General features: G+C 40.5%; 2 protein-coding genes across 10 annotated transcripts in view; one reads left to right on the top strand and one right to left on the bottom strand.

The window, feature by feature from the left end:
• The window catches only part of THOC2 (THO complex subunit 2), a 43,170-nt gene extending 30,239 nt beyond the window's left edge, over positions 1–12,931 (top strand). The window contains exons 25-39 of one of the 3 annotated variants that reach the window (XM_083876294.1): positions 93–250; positions 615–743; positions 1,240–1,371; positions 1,456–1,640; positions 2,367–2,551; positions 2,851–2,953; positions 3,323–3,759; positions 4,576–4,634; positions 6,102–6,137; positions 8,795–8,932; positions 9,273–9,342; positions 9,415–9,572; positions 10,806–10,882; positions 10,977–11,032; positions 12,063–12,931. In XM_083876294.1, the coding sequence (XP_083732420.1) occupies positions 93–250; positions 615–743; positions 1,240–1,371; positions 1,456–1,640; positions 2,367–2,551; positions 2,851–2,953; positions 3,323–3,759; positions 4,576–4,634; positions 6,102–6,137; positions 8,795–8,932; positions 9,273–9,342; positions 9,415–9,572; positions 10,806–10,882; positions 10,977–11,004 (1,895 nt within the window). In that variant the 3' untranslated portion in view covers positions 11,005–11,032; positions 12,063–12,931. Of the gene's footprint in view, positions 1–92; positions 251–614; positions 744–1,239; positions 1,372–1,455; positions 1,641–2,366; positions 2,552–2,847; positions 2,954–3,322; positions 3,760–4,575; positions 4,635–6,101; positions 6,138–8,794; positions 8,933–9,272; positions 9,343–9,414; positions 9,573–10,805; positions 10,883–10,976; positions 11,033–12,062 lie in introns of all 3 variants that reach the window. The other 2 variants (XM_083876293.1, XM_083876292.1) reach the window with 2 other exon arrangements.
• A 5,934-nt stretch (positions 12,932–18,865) lies between these two features.
• Positions 18,866–20,682, bottom strand: part of GRIA3 (glutamate ionotropic receptor AMPA type subunit 3) — a 125,347-nt gene continuing 123,530 nt past the window's right edge. For 3 of the 7 annotated variants that reach the window (XM_083876347.1, XM_083876345.1, XM_083876344.1), the window contains 2 exons: positions 19,760–20,007; positions 18,866–19,180 (listed from right to left, as the gene is read on the bottom strand). In XM_083876347.1, the coding sequence (XP_083732473.1) occupies positions 19,762–20,007 (246 nt within the window). In that variant the 3' untranslated portion in view covers positions 18,866–19,180; positions 19,760–19,761. Of the gene's footprint in view, positions 19,181–19,759; positions 20,008–20,682 lie in introns of those variants that run through there. The other 4 variants (XR_014591491.1, XR_014591496.1, XM_083876346.1 and 1 more) reach the window with 3 other exon arrangements.

Below are 20,682 nucleotides of genomic sequence, written 5' to 3'. Positions count from 1 at the left end.
CTTCTCGGGAAGAGAGTAGTTGAATGATAAACCATTAATTTACTTTATTTTTCTGTTCTTTTTTCCCCCCTCTTAACTTCTGTTTTTTGAAGAATCTACCAAAAACGAGACTATCACCAAATTTTTACAGTTGTGTATATTTCCTCGATGTATTTTTTCGGCAATTGATGCAGTTTACTGTGCTCACTTTGTTGAACTGGTGCATCAGCAGAAAACACCCAACTTCTCCACACTGCTCTGCTATGACCGAGTGAGTAGCTACAACTCTGTATTGTCATCACTACCACTACAGACATCCCAAGCTAGGGTAGCCCTAGATGTTTGCCTCTACCAGCTTAAAAAGATTGTTAATTTGAAAATAAAGCAGTTATGTCAGTGAAGACACTTGAACTGTCAGTGAACTATCAGTGTCAGCAGCAGCTGCGTGCTTGGATTCTGGACTAAAAATGAAGGACCAGCAGTTGGTAAACAAGCAGTATTTTATGAGCAGTCTCTGTTGTATTTAGAAACCAGCTTAATGGTGGTTTAGATGAGAGAAATTAAAAATGTTGCTAGGTTTTTTTGCTTTTGTAATCCAGTGAGGTCATAGTAACGTTTTCCTGCTCTGTTCACAGGTTTTCTCTGATATTATATACACAGTTGCAAGTTGCACAGAGAATGAAGCCAGTAGGTATGGCAGGTTTTTATGCTGTATGCTGGAGACTGTGACCAGATGGCATAGTGACAGAGTCATATATGAGAAGGTACAGGAAATTACTAAAATGAGTTTGCTCACTAGAATATGTACTAACCATTTGTGTAATTCAGCCCAGTAAAAATAGATTCAGTGAAACTGTTAGATTTAAAAACAGTGCAATTGTATTTTTCTGATGGCATAATGTTAAAATTGAATTGTGTATTACTATAATTCATGTAGTTTGGATGGAAGTAATTTTATATGGTGTTAAAAAATATATTTGCTAATAAAACCCTTTCCATTTCTGATTTTCACATAGCTTACCTTGAAGATAATTTAGGGAGCATATGGGAACTCTCTTAATATTCCTTACACAAGCTAGTTAAATGATGAATAATCTTTTCTCTCACCCACAACTAAAATTTCAGCATAAATTAGCTTCAGAAATATTATGTGAGTCTTGTGAAGTGTGATCATGTCTCATTCTTTAGAGTGTAGAATTTAGAATTGCCTTTTTTCTTTCCCAGTAAATAATGTTTTCCTGTTCTTTGATGTGTGTGTAGGAGTGTGGCAACTATCCAGGCTTCCTAACTATATTACGAGCAACTGGATTTGATGGTGGCAATAAGGCTGATCAGTTGGATTATGAGAATTTTAGACACGTGGTACACAAGTGGCACTATAAATTAACTAAGGTAAATAGAGATGCCAAAAATCTTTTGTTTTCTTGAATGCTTTAAAAAAAAACCCAACTTCATTAGATTTAATTTATGTTTTAGGCTTCTGTGCACTGTCTGGAAACAGGTGAATATACACATATCAGAAACATCCTGATTGTGCTGACCAAAATCCTTCCATGGTACCCAAAAGTGCTGAACCTGGGTCAAGCCTTGGAAAGAAGAGTACACAAGATCTGTCAGGAAGAGAAAGAGAAGAGACCTGATCTTTATGCATTGGCTATGGGGTAACAACAACTTATTTAAGAAAGTGGTTAAAAGTGGATCATGAAAGGCATCTAAAGACTCGGAACTTTTACAGTCCTAACATTTGATTTTTACCTTATCACAGAAGATTTCGCTATCCTGCATCTCGGTGCTGGCAGTGTGAATGAAAACGTTCATTTTGTGCTGGATGATCACTAAGTTCCTTTACAAGACTCTAATGAAACACTTAAAATAGTAAAGGTTTCTACTCACAAGAGCATAGCTTAATTTTAGAGAAATAATATGGCAGCAAGGAAAGAGGAGGGATAGTAAAAGGAAGAAAGCAAAGGGCCATTGCTGCAGGTTTGGTTAGATATTGGAAGTGCATATGATTCTAAAATGCTTAGCTACATGTTCCATCTCCTGTGGTGAATGTGGAATCATCTTTGTATGCCTGAGGGGCAGTTCAGGTTGCCCTGAGAGTTGGAAGTTTTGTCAGCAGTCAGTTTGCTCTGTGTGTTTGGCCAGGGGTGTGTGTGTGGTGATGAGGAAGAGGGTGTGGAGGTAGGGCTGCTTCTGTGTCTAGTGGGTTTGTTTGTTTTTCTTTTTCTTTTGAGCTCATCAATATAGGGGGAAGAAACTGCATATCAGTTAGGAAAAGCTGTGAAATAAATAACAGATGAACTGTTAGATTAGATCCACATTTAAGATTCAACCCATGTTTTGCTTTATGTTTGTGCATATTTAACAATCTGTGCGACTTGCAGCTATTCTGGACAGTTGAAAAGTAGGAAGCCTTTCATGATACCTGAAAATGAATTTCACCACAAAGACCCACCTGCCAGGAATGCTGTACCTGCCACAGTACAAAATGGGCCAGGTGGTGCTGGGATGCCAACGTCTCTCACAATAAATACAGTTAGGCTGGAAGAGGGCACTGCTGAGGAGACTGGTAAACACACCTATGATTATTATATGCTTATTTTTTAGTAGAATTTTTCTGCCATTACAGACTTCTCTCAAAATTTGCCTCATTAAGCTAAAAAGAAAAAATATAATTGTGAGGCTAAATAGGATCAGTGCATGTTCTTTATTTTTACTTGATTTTGGGAGGGAGTGATCTGCTGCCTGTTTTAGCTGTTGGCTACACATGACCTGACATGAATATGCTCAGCTACTTGTTATATTTTAACCAATAGGATATAGATTAACTTGTTGAAACAGAGCTGTTTTCTTTCTTTCTTAAAGCAGATAAACTAAAGGAGAAGTCTCAGGGTGTGGTGAAAGTTATTAATAAAACTGTCAACACTACACCGAAGGTGACAACAAGCAATGGGAACACTGCATCTAATAGGTGAGAAAAACTGCTCTTACACATTCTCTATTTTCTTCCTTCCAAGCCACAGAAATACACTTGAAAATGGCCTGCCTTTCATTTTTACTTCTGGGTTCTGTGTAAATAGTTTCCATTTCTTCAAAGTGTAAAAAATGACATTATTTCTTTCAAAGTACACAGTTCTGCTGATAATTGCATTTCATTTTAACTACAAAAGCTAAATGAGAACATTTGTTTGTTGCTCTTCTGATAAAGAAACAGTAAATCTGAAATCTTACAGTGTCTGCTGCAGGAAATTCTGTCAAACATTCAGAAGTAAAACTTGTGTGCTAAAGCTAGAGCTGTGTTTTGTATCCATGCTAATTGGCCATTTTATTTCTGATGCAGCAAAATTATTAAAGAGAAAGATGATAAAGAAAAAAGTGGGAAGGAAAAAGAAAAAGAAAAAAAAGAGAAGACTCCAGCTGCCACTCCAGAGATGAAGGCACTTGGGAAAGATGGGAAAGATAAACCGAAGGAAGAACGGGCAAACAAAGAGGAGAAAGCAAGAGAGATCAAGGAGAAAACACCAAAGTCTGACAAAGAGAAGGAAAAAGTGAAGAAAGAAGAAAAAGCTTCCAAAGAAGAAAAGTCCAAGACGGTGGTTACCATCATTGAGTCCAAGTCAACTGCAGAAAAGGAGCGAGAAAAGGAACCGTCCAGAGAAAGAGATCTGGCAAAGGAAATGAAATCCAAGGAAAATGCTAAAGGAGGAGAAAAGGTGCCAGTAGCTGGGTCCTTGAAGTCACCTGTTCCCCGATCAGAAACATCAGAATCTGAGAGGGGTAAGTTTATGTCTAGTTTAGTTTATGTTTTTGTCTAGAAACACAGAATGTGTCAGTTGAAAATCACTGAATGTCAAAAAACACCAGAGAAGTTGAGAGAGAATCCCTACATAATAAGTAAGATTTTGGTACTGGCTTTTCAATACCATCAGTATCTAAAGGAGGTGGTCAGAATATCTCCAAAAGGCAAACTGTGTGAATGTGTGAACTTCACACATCTCCAGTGAATGCTTGTTTTCACAAAGCTTGCCATTTTTAAATGTAAGTCTAAATGGTCTTTTGTTAAAATATAGAACTTTGACCATGCAGGTTTTGCAAAAAACCCTTTGAATTGGAAGAAAACAGGGAAAGTGAAAGATATAGGCATTTGCATCCTTAACAAGGATGCAGAAAGCTTTATCAGTCCCTTCTTATGTTAAGGGTCAGCAAATCCTTAAGTTGTTATCTGAGGCTGGTGTTGATTTTTATATTTGTGCTGCTTAAGGCAAACCACATAAGGGAGGGCTGTAATGCTTTTCATAGAGTTCACCTGTTCAGGGTCTTCATAGCAATTCTGAAATTCAGATATTGACTTCCATAAAATGGAACTTTGGAGTGAGCATCATTTTGCAGCAGTTTGTTTACATTACACTTTTGCTGCAAACTTTCATAAAGATGGTTAAGGTATGCTGCTAACTCCAGATAGCTTGAGGAGAACAGAATTCACATAGTGATAAGAAATCTAGCTGTAATTATGTTGGTACTTCAGGAAGTGACATTATTTGGTTGTCCTCTTTGAGCTGTGTTTTAATCGTGTTTTTCCTGTTCCTCCCTCAGAACAAAAACGCCGCAAAGTCGATACACATTCTTCTCCATCACATTCCTCAACAGTAAAGGTTAGTATAGCCTGAGGAAGGCAGCACCCATGTTAGGCTCACCACTTTGGGATGCCACTATTCGACTTCCTTCAAGTTTTGTGCCAAGTATACCCTGGAGCCACTGGAGGTTTTATGTTGCATTAGAAAATGCATTCCTTTTCTTTATTGGCGGACTGTCTTTTTTTCTATAAAAATATTTTTTAATTAACCAAAATAATGCTTCAAGGACCTAGCACAAATTTTGTAAAATAGTGTTTGGAAATTTCAAGAGAATTTTTACACAGAAGTGCCTCATTGCTTTAAGCAGTCAGTTTTTTTGGAGTGCAATGGTAGCTACAAGCAAATGAGTCTTTGCAACAGAGTGGAGCATATTTTTCTGCACTTCTTTGAAGAATCTCTAGCACTGAAGATTCCTGGATGATATGGGATGTGCGATACCTCTGAATTCATCAGGCTTCTTGATGAGCATCATACCCCGATGTGTGCCTTCTCAGGAGGAGTCTTGAAAGGAGCTCCATTTTAAAGTCTCCTTGGTGATCAGTTCTCCTGTAGTTGTGTATATTCAGTGCGCATGCAGCTTCTGTTGTACCTTCCCTTCGAGGTTTGTTTATTTCCAATGGGTTCCCACCGTTACGATAAACCCAGATGTGGCCACCAAGCCTCCTACCCAGCAAAGAGAGAGCCCAAGCACTCGAGCAGCACAAAACCATGGGCGTAGCCTACTTGAAGACTCAGGGTAGCCATTCCTTGCTCCATATTTTTATTATTTCTAAACCATCTATGTTCATGGAATCTTTGAATTTGCAGTACGTTGAACATTGTCAACTGTAAGTTACCAATATTTCATCAAGAGCACTGTGATGGATTATGTGGGTCTTTAAACTTCATCACCTTACCAACTTTAGAACAAGCTCTTCTCTTTTTTCTGTTTTTTCAAAGTACATCTTTTTCTATGTAAGAGAGGTTTAATCTAATTTTGGAAAATTCAAATAGCTTTTACTAGCTTTGAGATGACAGTGATACTCAGTGATAAAGTTTTTTTTATAAATGGCAGCATAAGATCATTTTAGAGTGACTTCTACCACATTTAACTGAAAGTGGAGAAGATACAGGTTTAAAAGTATTTTAAACGTGTTTTACCTCTTGTTCAGCTATATGTAGACTTAAGATTACTTTTTCTTTATATTTTTGTCTAGGCAGGAGAGTGTGTTTTCACTGTTTTAGGAAGAATTAGATAGAGACTTATTTTGTAGTTTATTTGTAGCAGAGTCTAGAGAATAGATAATGGCTGTCTTCCCCCCCCCATCCACTTCTTTTTAAAAAGTATTTCAGTTTGTAGCTTTATTCAGAGTATGGTATTAACATGAGATCTGTTCCAGAAGGAGTAGCTGGTTTTGTTTCAAGGGCACGGCCATGCTTCCCAAAGTCCCTCTGGTTTGTGAAAACTATTCCAGCTCACGTGTCATCTCCGTTCATTTTCTACAGGACAACCTCAACGAACTCAAGGACTCTTCAGCAAAGGTTTGAATCTCTTAGAAACCAGCCAAGTTATTTTCATGTTTTGTTGCAGAGAGAAGTTCGCTTTTGGTCATGGCAAACTCCCATCAGAAATTCAAATTCCCTTCCTAGTAAATACTAGTGTAGGAATAGAGGGATGGGGGGTTTTTGTCCTGGTGTGTAAATCCTTTGTATAGGAGAGATGGTTGATAATGTAGAAGCAACATAGGTAAATTCAGGGGATTTTTGTTTTCTGTCGATATTTTGAAGAGATACGGTATGTCAATGTCTCTTCTATTTCCCTCTAAAACTTGTGAATACACAGAAATGTCTTTATGATTAAGCCATTTGTTTAGCTGAAAAGCTAATAGAATAGCTAAAATAGTTCTTAGAATTGTTTGAGGGGTTTGAATATGACATATAATTTTAAAGAATAGTAATTAAAGAATATTTGAGAGGTCTCTGGAATATTGATACTCTGTATTTGCACTGTTGTTTTAGTTGTAGTTATCTTTATGCAAAGTGTTCAGAACACTTTGTTTTAAATCAAAAGAGCTGTCATTCTGTAACGGACACTTGCTGGTTGATTTTTTTAAATTGAATTTCCAATACCAACTGTATCTGATTGTAGAGATAGTGTATATGGGAAACATCCTTTAGTCTTACCATTGATGAAACTACAGTGTCTGTAGATTGAATCCAGATACTTCTATAAATCATCATCATCATATCTTGTATATTTAATTTTTTTAAAAATTTGGAAACGATAGTATTTGTCTTATAGCTTACCTCTGCCTGAAGGGTGGTGTATGGGAATCTGTAAAATCTCTTTTCCTCTCCTTACTGTATGAGTTAAGATTCAGCTGATTATTTGAAATTCTGCTTACGTTTTTATTACTTAAGCCTAAGTTTTATTTAAAAATACTTATTTTACTTATTAGCACAGTGATTTAATTAAGCAGGCAAGTGGAACTATTTGTAATTAAGTTAACAGCAAGCAGCTTTATTTTTCTAGTTGATTTGAAAAGTTATGTTTTAGAATTAATTGTAATGTGTTTGTGTAGACTTAGCTGGAAGTGTATTGCAGTTGTGTGACCTTTAATGGATCTATTCTTTAAGTGTTTGGGGAATGGGGGGTGTCCAACCCTTCCTTCCTTTTCTAAATGCTCTTTTCTGATCTTTCTCCCTTAATGAACTAATCTTCACTCCTCAGTGCCCTTCTAACAGACTTAAAGCACTTGATGTCAATGTTCCCTGTACATGGTGTAAGACAAGTGAAATGTTCTTTACTTCCATGTACTTACTTGGGGAAGGGATGGGATTGGAATGGCAGAGAAGCAGTGGGACCTGTCCTGAACAGCCAGGAGAGCACCAGAAATGGAACAGGAGAAAGCAGAGCCATGAGTTTGCTTTCTCCTGTGGAAAGCAGCTCTAGGAAACAACACATTTGCATGTCAATGTCACCAAAGAAGAGAGCAGGGATGAATTTCCTTGTGCAGTGGCCCTGTAGGAAATGGAATAAGAAAAGAGGAGTGAGGGAGAAGAGCAAAAAGAAATACCCAGTGTAAGAAGTACTGAAGGTTCAGTCTCTGTTGTGGGATAATAAAATTCCAGTGAAATAATAAAAGGAAAGAAACCTAAATTTTGTCAGTGTGACTTTTAATATAGGATCACTAACATCAGGTTTTGGTAAGTTAAACATTTACTGAAACTGGGGAAGGACAGGATTGCTTTAATTTTGAAAGTTGTTTGAAACACTAATTAGTTTGGTTCAAGTGATACCTTGATTGTTTGAAACTAATCTTCCACTTACCTCTTTTGTTGGTGTCCTTTTAAGTAAAGCGTCTTTCTAAAAGAAAGACAGAGAACATTTTAATAAAGATATTTTAGTCCCCAAATAAAATTGTTAACTTACAGAACTGGGGAAAGATTGACGTATACTGATTTGAATCTTTGTGCTGGTGTAACTTAAATACCAAGGGAAGTGGTTTTAATTTAAAATGTGCTCTTAATATTTCTTAGGTCTAACTGTATAATTGTTTTTTAAAAGACAGGTATAATTGCTGTAATATATCCATATTTATATAACACATGCACTACCTGGTTTATGGAGCTTACAAGAATTGGTTAGAAGAGATAGTGGAATAACAATCTAGAACACATTACAGAAAAAAACCAGTTCTTTTCTATGTTCAGCTGTTTTTCTCATTTGAGGGTTAGAAATTAAATTAAAAGACATTATTCAAAATATTGTCTTAAATACGTTGTTGATAAAGATTATTCTTTACAAATATAGCTTGTTTAAGCAGTTGATTCCTTCCATTCATTCCAGGCAAGGCTGCAGTATTATTATTGCAAATATTACTGAGTCCAGTAACCTTCACATCCTGTTTTTGTGGCTCTGTGTCTGATCTGTGTTCATGCATCCAGCAGTCTTGGTGAACAGTGCTGTGTGTATTTAATACAAATGTTCCACTTAAGAGAAAATACTCTTGAGTAAGTAAGATGTAGGTTAAATTATAGATGATGAGTTTGAACATGTCTTCAATCGCTTTGTTTTGCTAATAAAGTATTTATGTTTAATATTTGAGCTAGAGCTGATATGTTAGAATAAGACTTCTTTTTATTTACATGTCTAGGAATACACATTAACATTTGGTGATGTTGCCTTAATTTAACAGCACTACATAAACCACACTACTCCAACACTGTCCAAGAGTAAGGAGAGAGAAGTGGAGAAGAAAGATTTGGACAAGTCAAGGGAAAGATCCAGAGAGAGAGAGAAGAAAGATGAGAAGGACAGGAAAGATCGGAAAAGGGTTGGTGACATTTTTCCTGGACTGGTTTAGACAGTTGGTGTGTGCCTGGAAAGCTTTCTGCCCAAGCCCTTGCAGTAATAATTTGCTGTACAGCCCCTGAGCAGGAGTTCTCTGTGCCTGAGGTGGATTTTTGGTTCTGTTACCCTTTCAAAGGTTGGTTTGCAGGAATAATTTCAGGCCTCCCTCCAAACTGATCCCCAGAAACCTCACACCAGGTGTCACAGCTCACTTACATTCTAAGGATTCACAAATTAGTTCTCCAGAATAAGAGCATGATCAGGTGCTGCTTCAGGAGTGTGTTTCAGTGTGCTAACATGTGCACAATTTTGTTTGGTGCCAGGATCATTCCAACAGTGAGCGGGAGGTGCCCCAGGACTCCACGAAGCGCCGCAAGGAGGAGAACGGCACAAGTAGGTGTTGGATGTTTGTGTGTGTGCCAGGCTGGGCCTGCTCTGAGTTACAGCCTTCTCTTTTGCTCCTAGCTGGCTCTTCAAAACACAGCAAGAGCGAAAGCCCTTCTGATTCCCCTCGCTTGAATGAGAAAGAAAAGGAGAAAACCAAATCTAAATCTTCAGGAAAAGAGAAAGGTGACTCCATCAAGGCAGAGAAGATGGAGAAGAGCTCCTCTGGTAGCAAAAAGGTAAAATAAGCTGTTCTCCTCGTGTTTATTTGTTGTTGTTGCTGACACAACAAGCTGATACTGTTTTTTCCTAGAATTTATTGTTGCTTTATAGCCTAAATTAAAAAGATGTGCCGTGAATGTGTAAGAAAATGCTTCTGAAACTTCTGGTATCATGTAGTGGTTTGAAAGCAAAACAAGTGAGAGGCTCCAAGTCAGAAGTACAATTTAATAAGAAGAAAGGTAAAAAGGTAAAATAAAATAAAATAAATGCAGTAACACAAAAGACCCCTGACAGAGTCAGAACACAACCTGAGCAGGGTGGTGGGAGCAGTCCAGGTGAGGGGCTCTTCCTGAAGCAGTGATCCCACAGAAAGGTCTGGGAGCTCTGCTCCTCTGGGAATCCAGTGGGTCAGGGCTGCTTGTCCTGTCCCAAATCCCAGATTCTCTCCAGGTGGGAATGCTTGGCTCTTCCCCCTGGGCAGAGCACCTCCCAATGGGATGAGGAGTCGTGCAGTGAGTCCTTGATGGCCCATTAAACAGAGAGAGCTCCTGGAGGGAGTTACCTGTGAGTCCTGGGCAAGGCATTGATGGGCCATGAGCAGAAGAGCCCAAAGGAGGGGCCTGGGAAAACACTGCCCCACCTGGTTTAACAGTTCATGAAGATGGTGATAGAATAAATACTTTGTGTACATCCTACACTGCAACCCAGGACATACCACGTGGCTTAAATGATCTCAGCAGTCACTCTTGGCAGGAGGAGGATAGTTTAGAGGACTAGTTCATTTTGGCAGTAGCCAGGAAAATTCAGAACTTACATTTTGGGCTCTGAATAATCTAAATATTTGCAGACTGCTGTGTTAAGCAAGTAGATGAAAATAGGCTTAACTTACATATCAACTAGTCTGTAATTCAGATTTCCATGTGCAAGTGTCAGCACAGCTTCTTTTGGTGAAAGCAGGTGTGTTGTAGTTGTACTGGTATTCACCAAACAGGGGCTCCAGCTCTGCTGCTGGCACTTGCCAGAGAACTGGATGAGAAAGATAATCTCAGAAATCACAGAAGCTGAGTACTGTCATTCTGAATTATGGGTTTTTTGGCTATGTCCAATTACAATGTTAAATGTTACAGTCCTCCTAAATGTCCTGTATAATGGGTACCATAATAAATATATATATAATAATATGTATAATATCTATAATAAATAATACATGGTACCATAATAAGCTATTTCCCATATGTGTATTTTTCAAGGAATCAAGACACGATAAAGAAAAAACAGAGAAGAAAGAAAAACGGGACAGTGCTGGGGGGAAAGAAGAAAAGAAACAATATCCTTTTAAACACATTTCAGAAAATTTCTGCAAATGAACTTCCCTTTTTATATGCAGCAAAATATTTTTTTTTCCTTAACACTGAATTTACTCATAAATCTTCAGACAAGCATAGATAATGAAGATTCTTTCAGGCAAGGTAAAAAGGTTTGTTACTTAATTTGTTTGATTTGGTATCTCCTGTGGGTCCTGTTGACTGGTAAAGGATGTACAGACAAAACAGCCTGAAATCACTCAGGGTGGTGTTTGGGTAACAAAGCCTGTGCTGGTGCCAGGGGCTCTTGGCTGGTAAAATATGGGAGTTCAGGTTAGTGCTTCTTAGTGCCATTTCATTTTATCTTCTTGTAATAGTGAAAGATACTTCCATTTCCAATAAAATAGTTTCCAAACTGAAAATTACCAGCATTCTCTGGAAGGAATTTGCTGGAATTTTCTTGAATCTTTGTCCTTTTTAGCCATTATTGTCTGATCTCTGCAGAGGGATCCCAGCTTTTTCCCCAGTTTTTTAAATGCTACTTTGGAACAAAACCAAAAGACAGGCTTGATAGTGAAGTTCACTACTGAGTACTTACAGGTTCTTCAATAATAAAATAGGAAGTTTTGTCTTGACTTGCAATTCAGTGTAAAGTGAGGATTGTCATTAGCTAAAAAAGCACAGCTGTGATCTTCTGGCTGTGAGTAACAAGTGCTCAGGTAAATGTCACCCTGCTGTGAACTGAACTGGAGCTCCTGGCCTGGAACACTGACAGCACCCACTGAGTGCACAGGGAAGGATGAAAAAGGCTTTTACAGCAGCAACTTGTGGGATCTCATCGTGTGCTCCTGTTAAATCTTTAATTGTTCTTCCTAATGTACAATGTCTGCTGGACTGCATTTATTTCTTTCCTAATTTAGACTATCTCTAAATAAGATTTTGAGGAGGTTGCACCTCTAAAGGAGTTTTTACCCTCACAAGTCATTACTCGTTTCCTGTTTGTATGTTTAAATTAGCTTTTCACTACTTAGAGGACAGTGCTCATAGAAAAGGAGTTCTTGCAGTGGAAGAAGCTAGAGTTAGAGAATGATAAAAATAGTTTTATTCCCCCCCTCCCCACTCTGTGAGCTGTGAATGGAATAAAATGGGGAGTTGTGAGATCAGTGTTCATTTGAACATCTAATTATTACACCTTTGTTCCAGATGACATTGAAATGGGAAGATCTCCAGCTGTGACCAGAAATGTATTTTCCAGAGTATAGATTGCACAGAAAATTGTGAATGAAGAGGACCCATCTGCATCTCCTTAAATTATTCAGTTCTCTGCTTTATTTCCCCATGCTAAGGACTTAATTGTTAAGTTGTACATTACTGTATTTTTAACTTGTTGCTTAGTTTCTTATACATTTATTTTCAGTACCTGGCTGAAAGTGTTACCTATTCCATATTTTAGCACAATGTGCTGCAAACAAACAGTTGCCATAGTGCAAATGAGGTCTCACGTGTACATAGTTCCACTTTAGTTTGTCAAAAATACTGCCTGAGTTTAGTAATTCTTTCAATTTGAAATTGCATTCTTTTAGATGTTTGAAAAACCACAAATAAACAGTTATTGAACCTTTTTGGATTTACCTCATTTAAACTCAGTTTTTATTTATTACTTGGCCTGTTTTTAATATCAGTAACTAAAAAAAAACCAAAAAACAAAGTGAAGTGGGAGCACTGTTTTCATGCAATGCTTAGGGATTATTTGTATATTGTGTATAACGTTGACTTGTTTAAAAAAACAACGAATGAACCCTGTCCCATCCCAATCTAAACCTGTGCTCAGTTGTCCCCTGTCACACCTTTGTCATGTTGTTTTTAGATTGATCGGAAATGCTCTCTTCAAAACTGAAATAAATTAAGTTTCAGTTACAGCTACAGGAGCTTTGTATTGCTGAACTTTAGTCTGAAAATTTCACAATGACATTTTTAAAAAAAAAGAAAAAAAATGAATTTTTTTATCTGCTAAATTCTACCAGTGTAACCTTTTTTCTAAATAAACGATAGTTTTCTCAATGGGTCGTAAATCATTCTCTGTGTGGTCACTTCATTGCTTATGGGGATGGTTATGGGAATGGGATGGTGGGGGTGGCTTCTGTCCCTGGCTCAGGGTGGTGCCTGCAGTGACAAAGGGACAGAGGTGCTGGAACAGGAGCAAACTGAAGTCCAGTTTACACTTTTCTTTTGAGCCATTTGTCCCTTGTCTAAACACCATTAAAGTCTCAGTTTTGTATCAGATATTAATACTGTTAAACACAGGGACCTGGATCTTAAATATTTTGGGGTTTTGGTTTGTTGGGGTTTTGGTGAGATTTTGTTTTAATACAAAATAAAGGGACTTTTGGTAAAAAGTTGAGCATCCTTGGTGCTTTAACCTTTCAGTAATCTGGGGCATCTTGTCTTCATGCATGTATTTGATACTAAATATTAAGAAATTGTGGTACTTATGGACTTGGTCAGTAAAACTCTCCTGATTAGCTTTGTTCTGATTACTGAGTGAATCATAGATTACAAATCCTGGCCCAGCAGTGGAAGAAAGACAAATTGGGAAGAGAATTGGGTGAGAGTTATCCATCTAATTAGAGGTGAGAAAGAATTACTAAAAAGAAGAGTAACTAAGCTAAATACTCAGGTCCTTTTAATTACCTCATTAGGGCAGTCTAAAATGAAACACTTGTGTCAAAGTCACTCTGGTCCTTGGGCTTTACTGGAGTGAGGATGAGGGGAGGCTTTGGGGGCCCCAGGCTCAGGGCAGGGTGGGCAGAGGTCGCCCTGGGGATGTCTGGGTGTGACCCCAAGGACCAGCACAGCCCTGCCCTGCCCTGCTCCTGGCCCATAGTCCTGGGGGAAAAACCTGGCACCCAGAACCCGTTAATTAAGCCCTAATGTGATGTTCTAATTGCTCTGTATGCAGCGTCTGTGATAGGTCACAGTTTCAGCTATTTCATAATAAGGTGTTTTCCCTCAACACTGGCAAACATCCCTTGTTTAAAGGGCAGGGGAATATTGAATAAACACCATTTATATTTATTTGCCTCGGATCAAACCACAGCTCTTACATTAATTTCGGAGGATTTTTTTTGGCAATTGGCCTGCTCAGGCCATATTTGGAAATCAAATGCAATATTTGTCGAAAGGCTTGGAATGATGTTCAGGAGCGGACAGGGTGGAGGGCCCGTCCCCACCGCTGCAGGTCAGGTCAGTGTCGCACCGAGCACCATCCCCGGCCCGGACCCCGCCGGGTGTCCCAGACCTGCCCAGCGCTCTGGGGGCAATGGCACCGAGATCTCCCGTCCCACTGCCCTGTCGTGGTGAGGAGGCCGGGCACAGACCAGGCTGCTCCAAGACTTGAATTCTTCCAGGGACAGGGGAGCCACGGCTCCTCCACAGGGATGGGGCAGCAGCGCCAGGGCCTCAGCACCTCACAGGGAAGAATTTTTGTCACATAACCAATCTAAACCTCCCCTCTTTCAGTTTAAAGCCACGCCCCCTTGTCCTATCACTCCATGACTTGTAAAAAGTCCTTCTCTAGTTCTCTTTAGCCCCTTTAGGTACTGGAAGGTGCTCTGAGGCCTCACCAGAGCCTTTTCTGTGGGCTGTTTCCTCAGGAGGGGCGTCCAGCCCTCTGAGTTTCTTTGTGGCCTCCTCTGGACTCACTGCAGCAGCTCCAAGTCTTTTTGTTGTGGCCCCCAGAGCTGCTCCCGGTGGGATCTCAGAAGAGCAGAGAGACCACAATGACCTGCTGGCCGTGCTCCTTGTGCTGCTGCTCAGGATGTGGTTGGTTTGTTGGGCTGTAAGTGAACACAGTCACCCCCACAGTTCTCCCCTTTCCCCCACTGCCCTCATGCCCCCTCTGTCTCTGCTCTCTGTCCCCTGTCCCTGTAGCCCTTGGTCGCCAAGGCCTCTCTCCTCTCCTCTTCTCGCTCCTGTGTCCCTGTTCCAAACCTGCCCACGGCTCTGGCCCAGGGCCCGGCACTGCTCTGCTTCCCTATTCCTTTAATCGATTTCGGGTGTTGCATCACACCCTTCCCTACTTGTTACAGCATATCAAGCATCTGCCACATGCTCATTAATTGGTCAATTACTTTATTTATGTGCTAAACATTATCTAAAGCACCAGTCATTACCAGCATCGTGGCTTCCGTTTGTGTTGTGCAGTTTTTACGGGCTTTAAGTGCCTTCCCCTCTCCTGCCATCGGGGCTGGGGTGTGCCTGCCCGCCCCCCCCCGTTAACCCTTTGTGGCCCAGTCACCAGCTCATTCCCAGCCCTGTGCTGGTCCCCACTGTGAGGGCAGGTCAGTAACCACTGCCCAGTTTCCAGCCCATGGAGGCACCACCGTCCAGCACCTCACTCGGGCCGTGCCATGGTGGCCAGAAAAGCAGCACTGCAGGCGCTCCGGGGAGCTTTCCCAGCCGCAAGGGAAGGGCAGAGGTTTCACAGCTGCACTGGCTGCAGGGGCTGTGCTCAGACTCCTCCGCACCCAGGGCAAGCTGGAAACCACTTCTGTGGATGCTCTTGCAGTGATGGTGCCATATTAGAAACCAGTCTCAGTAATTTCTCCCTTGTTAGCTGATGAAATAAAGACAAGAGAACCCAAGCACAGAGTCAGACAGGACTGGGCTGTTGATTGGCACGTTTGGGCACACCTAAGAGGGGTCCCATCGTGGGGCTCCAGCCTGGGGTTTCTGGGCTGGCCTGGCCCTGCTGGTGCTGGCCCAAGGTTTAATGCCAGCCTGGCCTCTCCTGCAGCCAGAGGACTGCAGGGCTGGGGGTGCTGCTGCTCCTGGGGACACTCCTGATACCAATTTCAGATGTGTTATATTCTTAGCAAATACTACTATGAAATTTATAATACTCGTGCAAATATTATCTCCGTACTTAAATCCTTTAGGTTAATTGAATAGAGCTATCATTATGCAGATCTTGTTTATGTATTGCTGCCTGCAAAATAGAGCCAATTTTCCAGACTGAAATGATGAATATGGGCACCAAAGACATTTTGTAATTTAATTTTAATAGCCATGATATATTATTATTTTAATAGCCATAAAGAATAATTTTAAAATAAATAAATGTTGCAGTGCTTTGCTCAAAACCTTGGAAGGAAAAACTATGCCATAACAATACAATATTTATTTTACTTTGTTCTCAGGTGTGGTGTGCCATGGGGAAGAGCTGCTATTGGTTTGGATTTTTAGACTCAAACTTGAACACTGTTGAGGTCCTTTTGCTGCCACTGATGGCTCTTGGAATTTGATGCATTACTCTGAATTTTTCCATATATTATTACTCTTAAGCTGCAGAAGTCTAAAGAGAGCCATGCTGGGGTGTGTTGGAGCCCAGCATTCTAGGGGTGCCCTGCAGCAGCCTGTGCAGCAGGCCTGGGGTTTGGCACAAAGTGGCCCAGGGAGTTGTAGAGTGGACCATGTCCTGCCTCTCCTCCCTGTGCCCACAGAGCCGTGTGAGCCATCCCTGGTTCCTGCAGCTGTCCCAGTTCGCAGGGTCAGCTGTGGCACATTGACACATTTATTACAAGGATGTGGTGGGCAGTGCTGCTCCCCCTGGGCACCCCTGCTCACACCAGGACAACCCAAAACCTCTGTCCTTGTAAGGTGCTTTAGGGTTCAGTAATTGTTGTTTATTACTCTGATTTAGTCCTGGATTATTCCTGAGCTCGTTTGCAGCTGCTGAAGGTGGGCTCAGCAAATGTTCCCCATGCCCTCAAGTACAATGAGCTCCAAACCTTTCCAGGGTTCTGTGCTCAGTATCTGAGGAGCATCCTAGACTGGCCAAAGGGAGAGCAGCAGGGAGAGAAGGACCCCTTCTTCCCTGAATTAAAGAGAAGCAAGCTCTTTTCTTATTTTTTTTTTCTTTACAGTTTTATTTACAAAATGTATTAAAACTCTTTATACAACACCTCATCAAAATGAGGCTCAGTAATTGATGCCCACACATGCAGTTTATGCTTTTACAGCCATTAGTTTGCTTGGCAATTGTTCTGTTCACTCAAGTGCAGTTTCAACGACCAAAAATAGGAACTTAAATTACAAAAGAAAAAACAAAAAAGGAGAGGGAAAAAAAAAAAAAAAAAAAAGAAAAGAAAAAGGAAAGAACCCCCAAAGCCCCTGAAGCAAAACAAATTTAAAAAAACATACCAAAACAAATCATCATGAGACTACTGCCAAACTTCTGATAGCCTGAAGTTGGTAGCCAGAATTGGTAAGCACTCAACACATTTTAGATTTACATGCAAGTTTAAAAAATATCGAACCATTTACCAAACTCCCTTCACTTGTGTGAAGCCTCCACTCTTAAAAATTGATCTGATAAACATACATCTTTTATACAGCTTTTAAGAAAAACATTTGTTTTAAATAGAACTCATAACTGCACAGCTTTAGCTCACCCTTGCTGGGGATGTGATTGTGTTCAGAAGTTGAAAAAAAATCAGTTTCATGGGAAGAAAATGAAAACAAAACAATTTTTTTTGTCAATATCTCATTAAAAACTTGAACAATAAATTATTCTCCTATGAGCTTTTAAAATGATTTTATATTACATTTTGTTGGAAATACACATTTTTAACAAGACTTTTTCTCTTTTTTTTGTTGTTTTTCTTTTTTTTGTTTTTAAATCCTATTAAAAGTTCAAATCTATCATCAGCAAACTAAATGCCTAAGGGTCAGACTGGTTTAAATGAGTTTCTTTTTTACTTGTATGTTATTGATGAAATAAAACTCTATCATAAACTACAGAAAATACATATTGTCGATTAGAGGTAATTAGTATGCAGATATTCCATTGAACATTTTCCATGTCATTGACAATATGTTTAAAGTTTTGTGTTGTTTTTTTGTTGTTGTTGGTGGTGGTTTTTTTAATTTTTTTTTTTATTTTTAGAGATGAAGTTAAGTATTTTCCAGGCAGAGGTTCAAAGCTGAAATGCTGCTGCTGTCTAAGACGTGTGATGTGGTAACAGTGAGCTCCTCCTGCAGCAGAGGGTCCCCCCAGAGGGGCAGGGACAGGAGCATCCTGTCCCCAGGCATGGGACAGGGGCTGGCAGCAGCTGAAATCACAGAGCAGTAGGAGCAGGAGTCATGTTAGATGGCTTACTGTCACTCTGGAGCTGCAGCTCTGGCTGCAGAGGAGTTCCTGCCCTCTGTCCTCGCTCCTGTTCCACAAGGACCATCACTGGGAAGCATTGGCTGAGCAGGTGCTGGGGGAGAGAACTGGGGAGAGGCAGAAGCAGCCTGGGAAAACCTAACCTGCCCTTCTCCTGCTTCATTGCTTGATATTAAACTGTGAATTGAAATGCAAATGCACAGCAAGAAAAGAGATATATGGTCTGAACTTAAACAGCAAGTGGCTTTTTCTTTTTTAATTTTAAAAGCCACCTAATGTCGTTTTAATAAAGCACATGTAGGTATGCCTGATGATAGAACAAAAAAAAGGAATGCAGTATTTTCTGCCCACACTTTAGCTACCTTGTCAAGAAATTAATTTACTGATCTGGAAGCAAGACATGCAGTTCCACAAATTACTTTCTTTTGGATTTACAGATTCACAGTCATTGACCTTAATTGGTTTGAATGCACGGATTCTTTCCTTCAGATGTTACACCTTTTGCTGCTATAAAGAATTGCTCAAATTAGCTGGAGAGATTAGAGTAGCTCAGAAAAAAATGAAAATCACACCACTGTAAGTGGTGAATATCTGAAATACTGAAACATCTTGACATCAGCTGATACAAGCAGTGGCAGGCCAGTCCATGTTTGCTCACAGCAGATTTCTGAGGCTCTTGTCAGGAGCAGTTTCAGAATTTGATACGATTGGGGGGCTGATGAAACCAGCTGCGGTTGCTTTCAGAACACAAGTTCGGTTACTGTGCAGTGGTATCAAAGAATGGCTTTTGTTGCACTGATCTTTTTTTACAAGATTTTTTTTTTCACATATCAATATCTTGTTATCAGTCCTTTTTTCCTTTCATTTGTTTGGTTTTTTTTCTTTTCTTTTCCTCTCTTCTTCTTTTCTTTTACTTCTTCGAAGCAAAGCAAGAATATTTCGGTGATGGTTTGCATTGTTGTGAATCTCAGAGTCTTCCATAAGGCACTGAAGGAAAAATACCAGTTTTTCCTATTGAAAGTACATTGCACCATCATCAATGCATGTCATGCCTGACATCTCGGAGAGAGTACAACTGGCTCAGATGGTCCAAATCCATGAAGTAGCCACATTCTCTGCTGCTTTTTGTCTTGGATGCTGTCAGGGTGAAGATCTAAAATAAAACCAGAGAGATTTCATCACTGCCGGCAGCGAGGGACCATGGTGAGGCACAGACTGTGGGCAAGGGGCTAACCAGGCCTTTTCAGAATGATTTGTCAGCAATTCAGCTCTACTTTTCCTGCTTTAGAAATCATGAATTCTAGTGTAGAAGGTTTGGTTCTTTGTGCAAGGTTGCAAGGTTTTTTTGAAACTTCTACATGCACTTACCGGACCTGATTATAGCTTACAAAACAAAGAGGAAGAGATCAGCAACCAGAGAGATGAGAATTCTGATTATAGTGATTTTTAAAGCAATTAACAAAATACTTTCACTCAAACTAGCACAATGCTGGAGAGAGGAGTTACTCACTTCAGCACAAAGCTCCTCTGTGTGTAAAACGGAATGGCACCTTTCTGATCCTACTTGTGATCAGGGAAGAAATTTAAATGACTGTTACCTAAGAGCTGCCACAAGATGGTGTTTGAAAAGCCTCCTGCAGCAGCCCCGTGGTGCACACAAGAGAAGAGCACAGACAGCTATCAAGGAGAGAAAGCAGAAAGCCCAGAGGGCTGATACCAGCCCGCAGCCTACCCCTAGATTTTCACACTTTCTGTGCCGTACACGTTGTAGCCTTCTCTGTAGGTGGCGTAATTCTGGGTGTTGGTGGCAGGGGCAGGTTTGAAGTTCTGCGTGTTCTTGGTGAGTTTCATTCGCTTGGACTCGGCCCGGGACTTGTAGCAGAACTCGATCAGTGCCACCATCATGGCCAGCCCCAGGCCCCCCACAAGGATGTAGAACACGCCAGCCACATTGCTCAGGCTCAGAGCACTCGTCTTGTCCTAAGAGAAACCAGCCAGGCCGTCAGCTCTGCTGGGAGCAGCACACAGACACAGATAGACACACAGACAACAGGCTGCTTTGCACTGGCCCTGGCTGCAATAGCTACACTGATGGTGTTCAGTGCTCAGTGTCCCCAGAGCTGTGCTCTCCCCCCATCCCCAGCAATGACTGCTCTGAGCTTCTCCCTGTGCTGGCTGGACCTCCCTGGCTCCAAGGAGGGGTTTGGCCACTTCCCCAGGCCTTTGGTGTCCCAGGCAAGGCTGCCCGTAGCCGAGCATCCCTGGCAGCAAAGGCACTGGGGAAAGCTGTGCCAGGGGCTGCATCCAACAGCAGCATTTACAGAAGGCCATGACAAAACTAGAAAAAGACAAACCACTACACACTTGGGTTTGGTCAATGCAGGTAAAATTCTTGAGATGCTGCTGAACTTAACTACCTTTTTTCAACAGTTAGGGGAAAAAACCCACAACACCCTAGAAAGATGGTCAGTTATTTAGAGGTCAAGTAGCAGAGCCCTGAGCTAAACTAGCACCTTCTAGAGAATGAATTATTGAATGAAACCAGACATTGTAACACAAAAATCACTGGTCAGGGTTTATCTTCCTTCAATACATGTCAGATGGGGGAGAAGCTTGCATTTTTTAAAACAGGGTTCAGGAACGGGATTAAGTAGA

This window comes from Zosterops lateralis, assembly GCF_965231275.1.
Source record: "Zosterops lateralis genome assembly, chromosome: 21".
Taxonomy (NCBI): Eukaryota; Metazoa; Chordata; class Aves; order Passeriformes; family Zosteropidae; genus Zosterops; species Zosterops lateralis.
The sequence above is the reverse complement of the archived record's forward strand: the minus strand, read 5'-3'. Positions and strand labels throughout refer to the sequence as shown.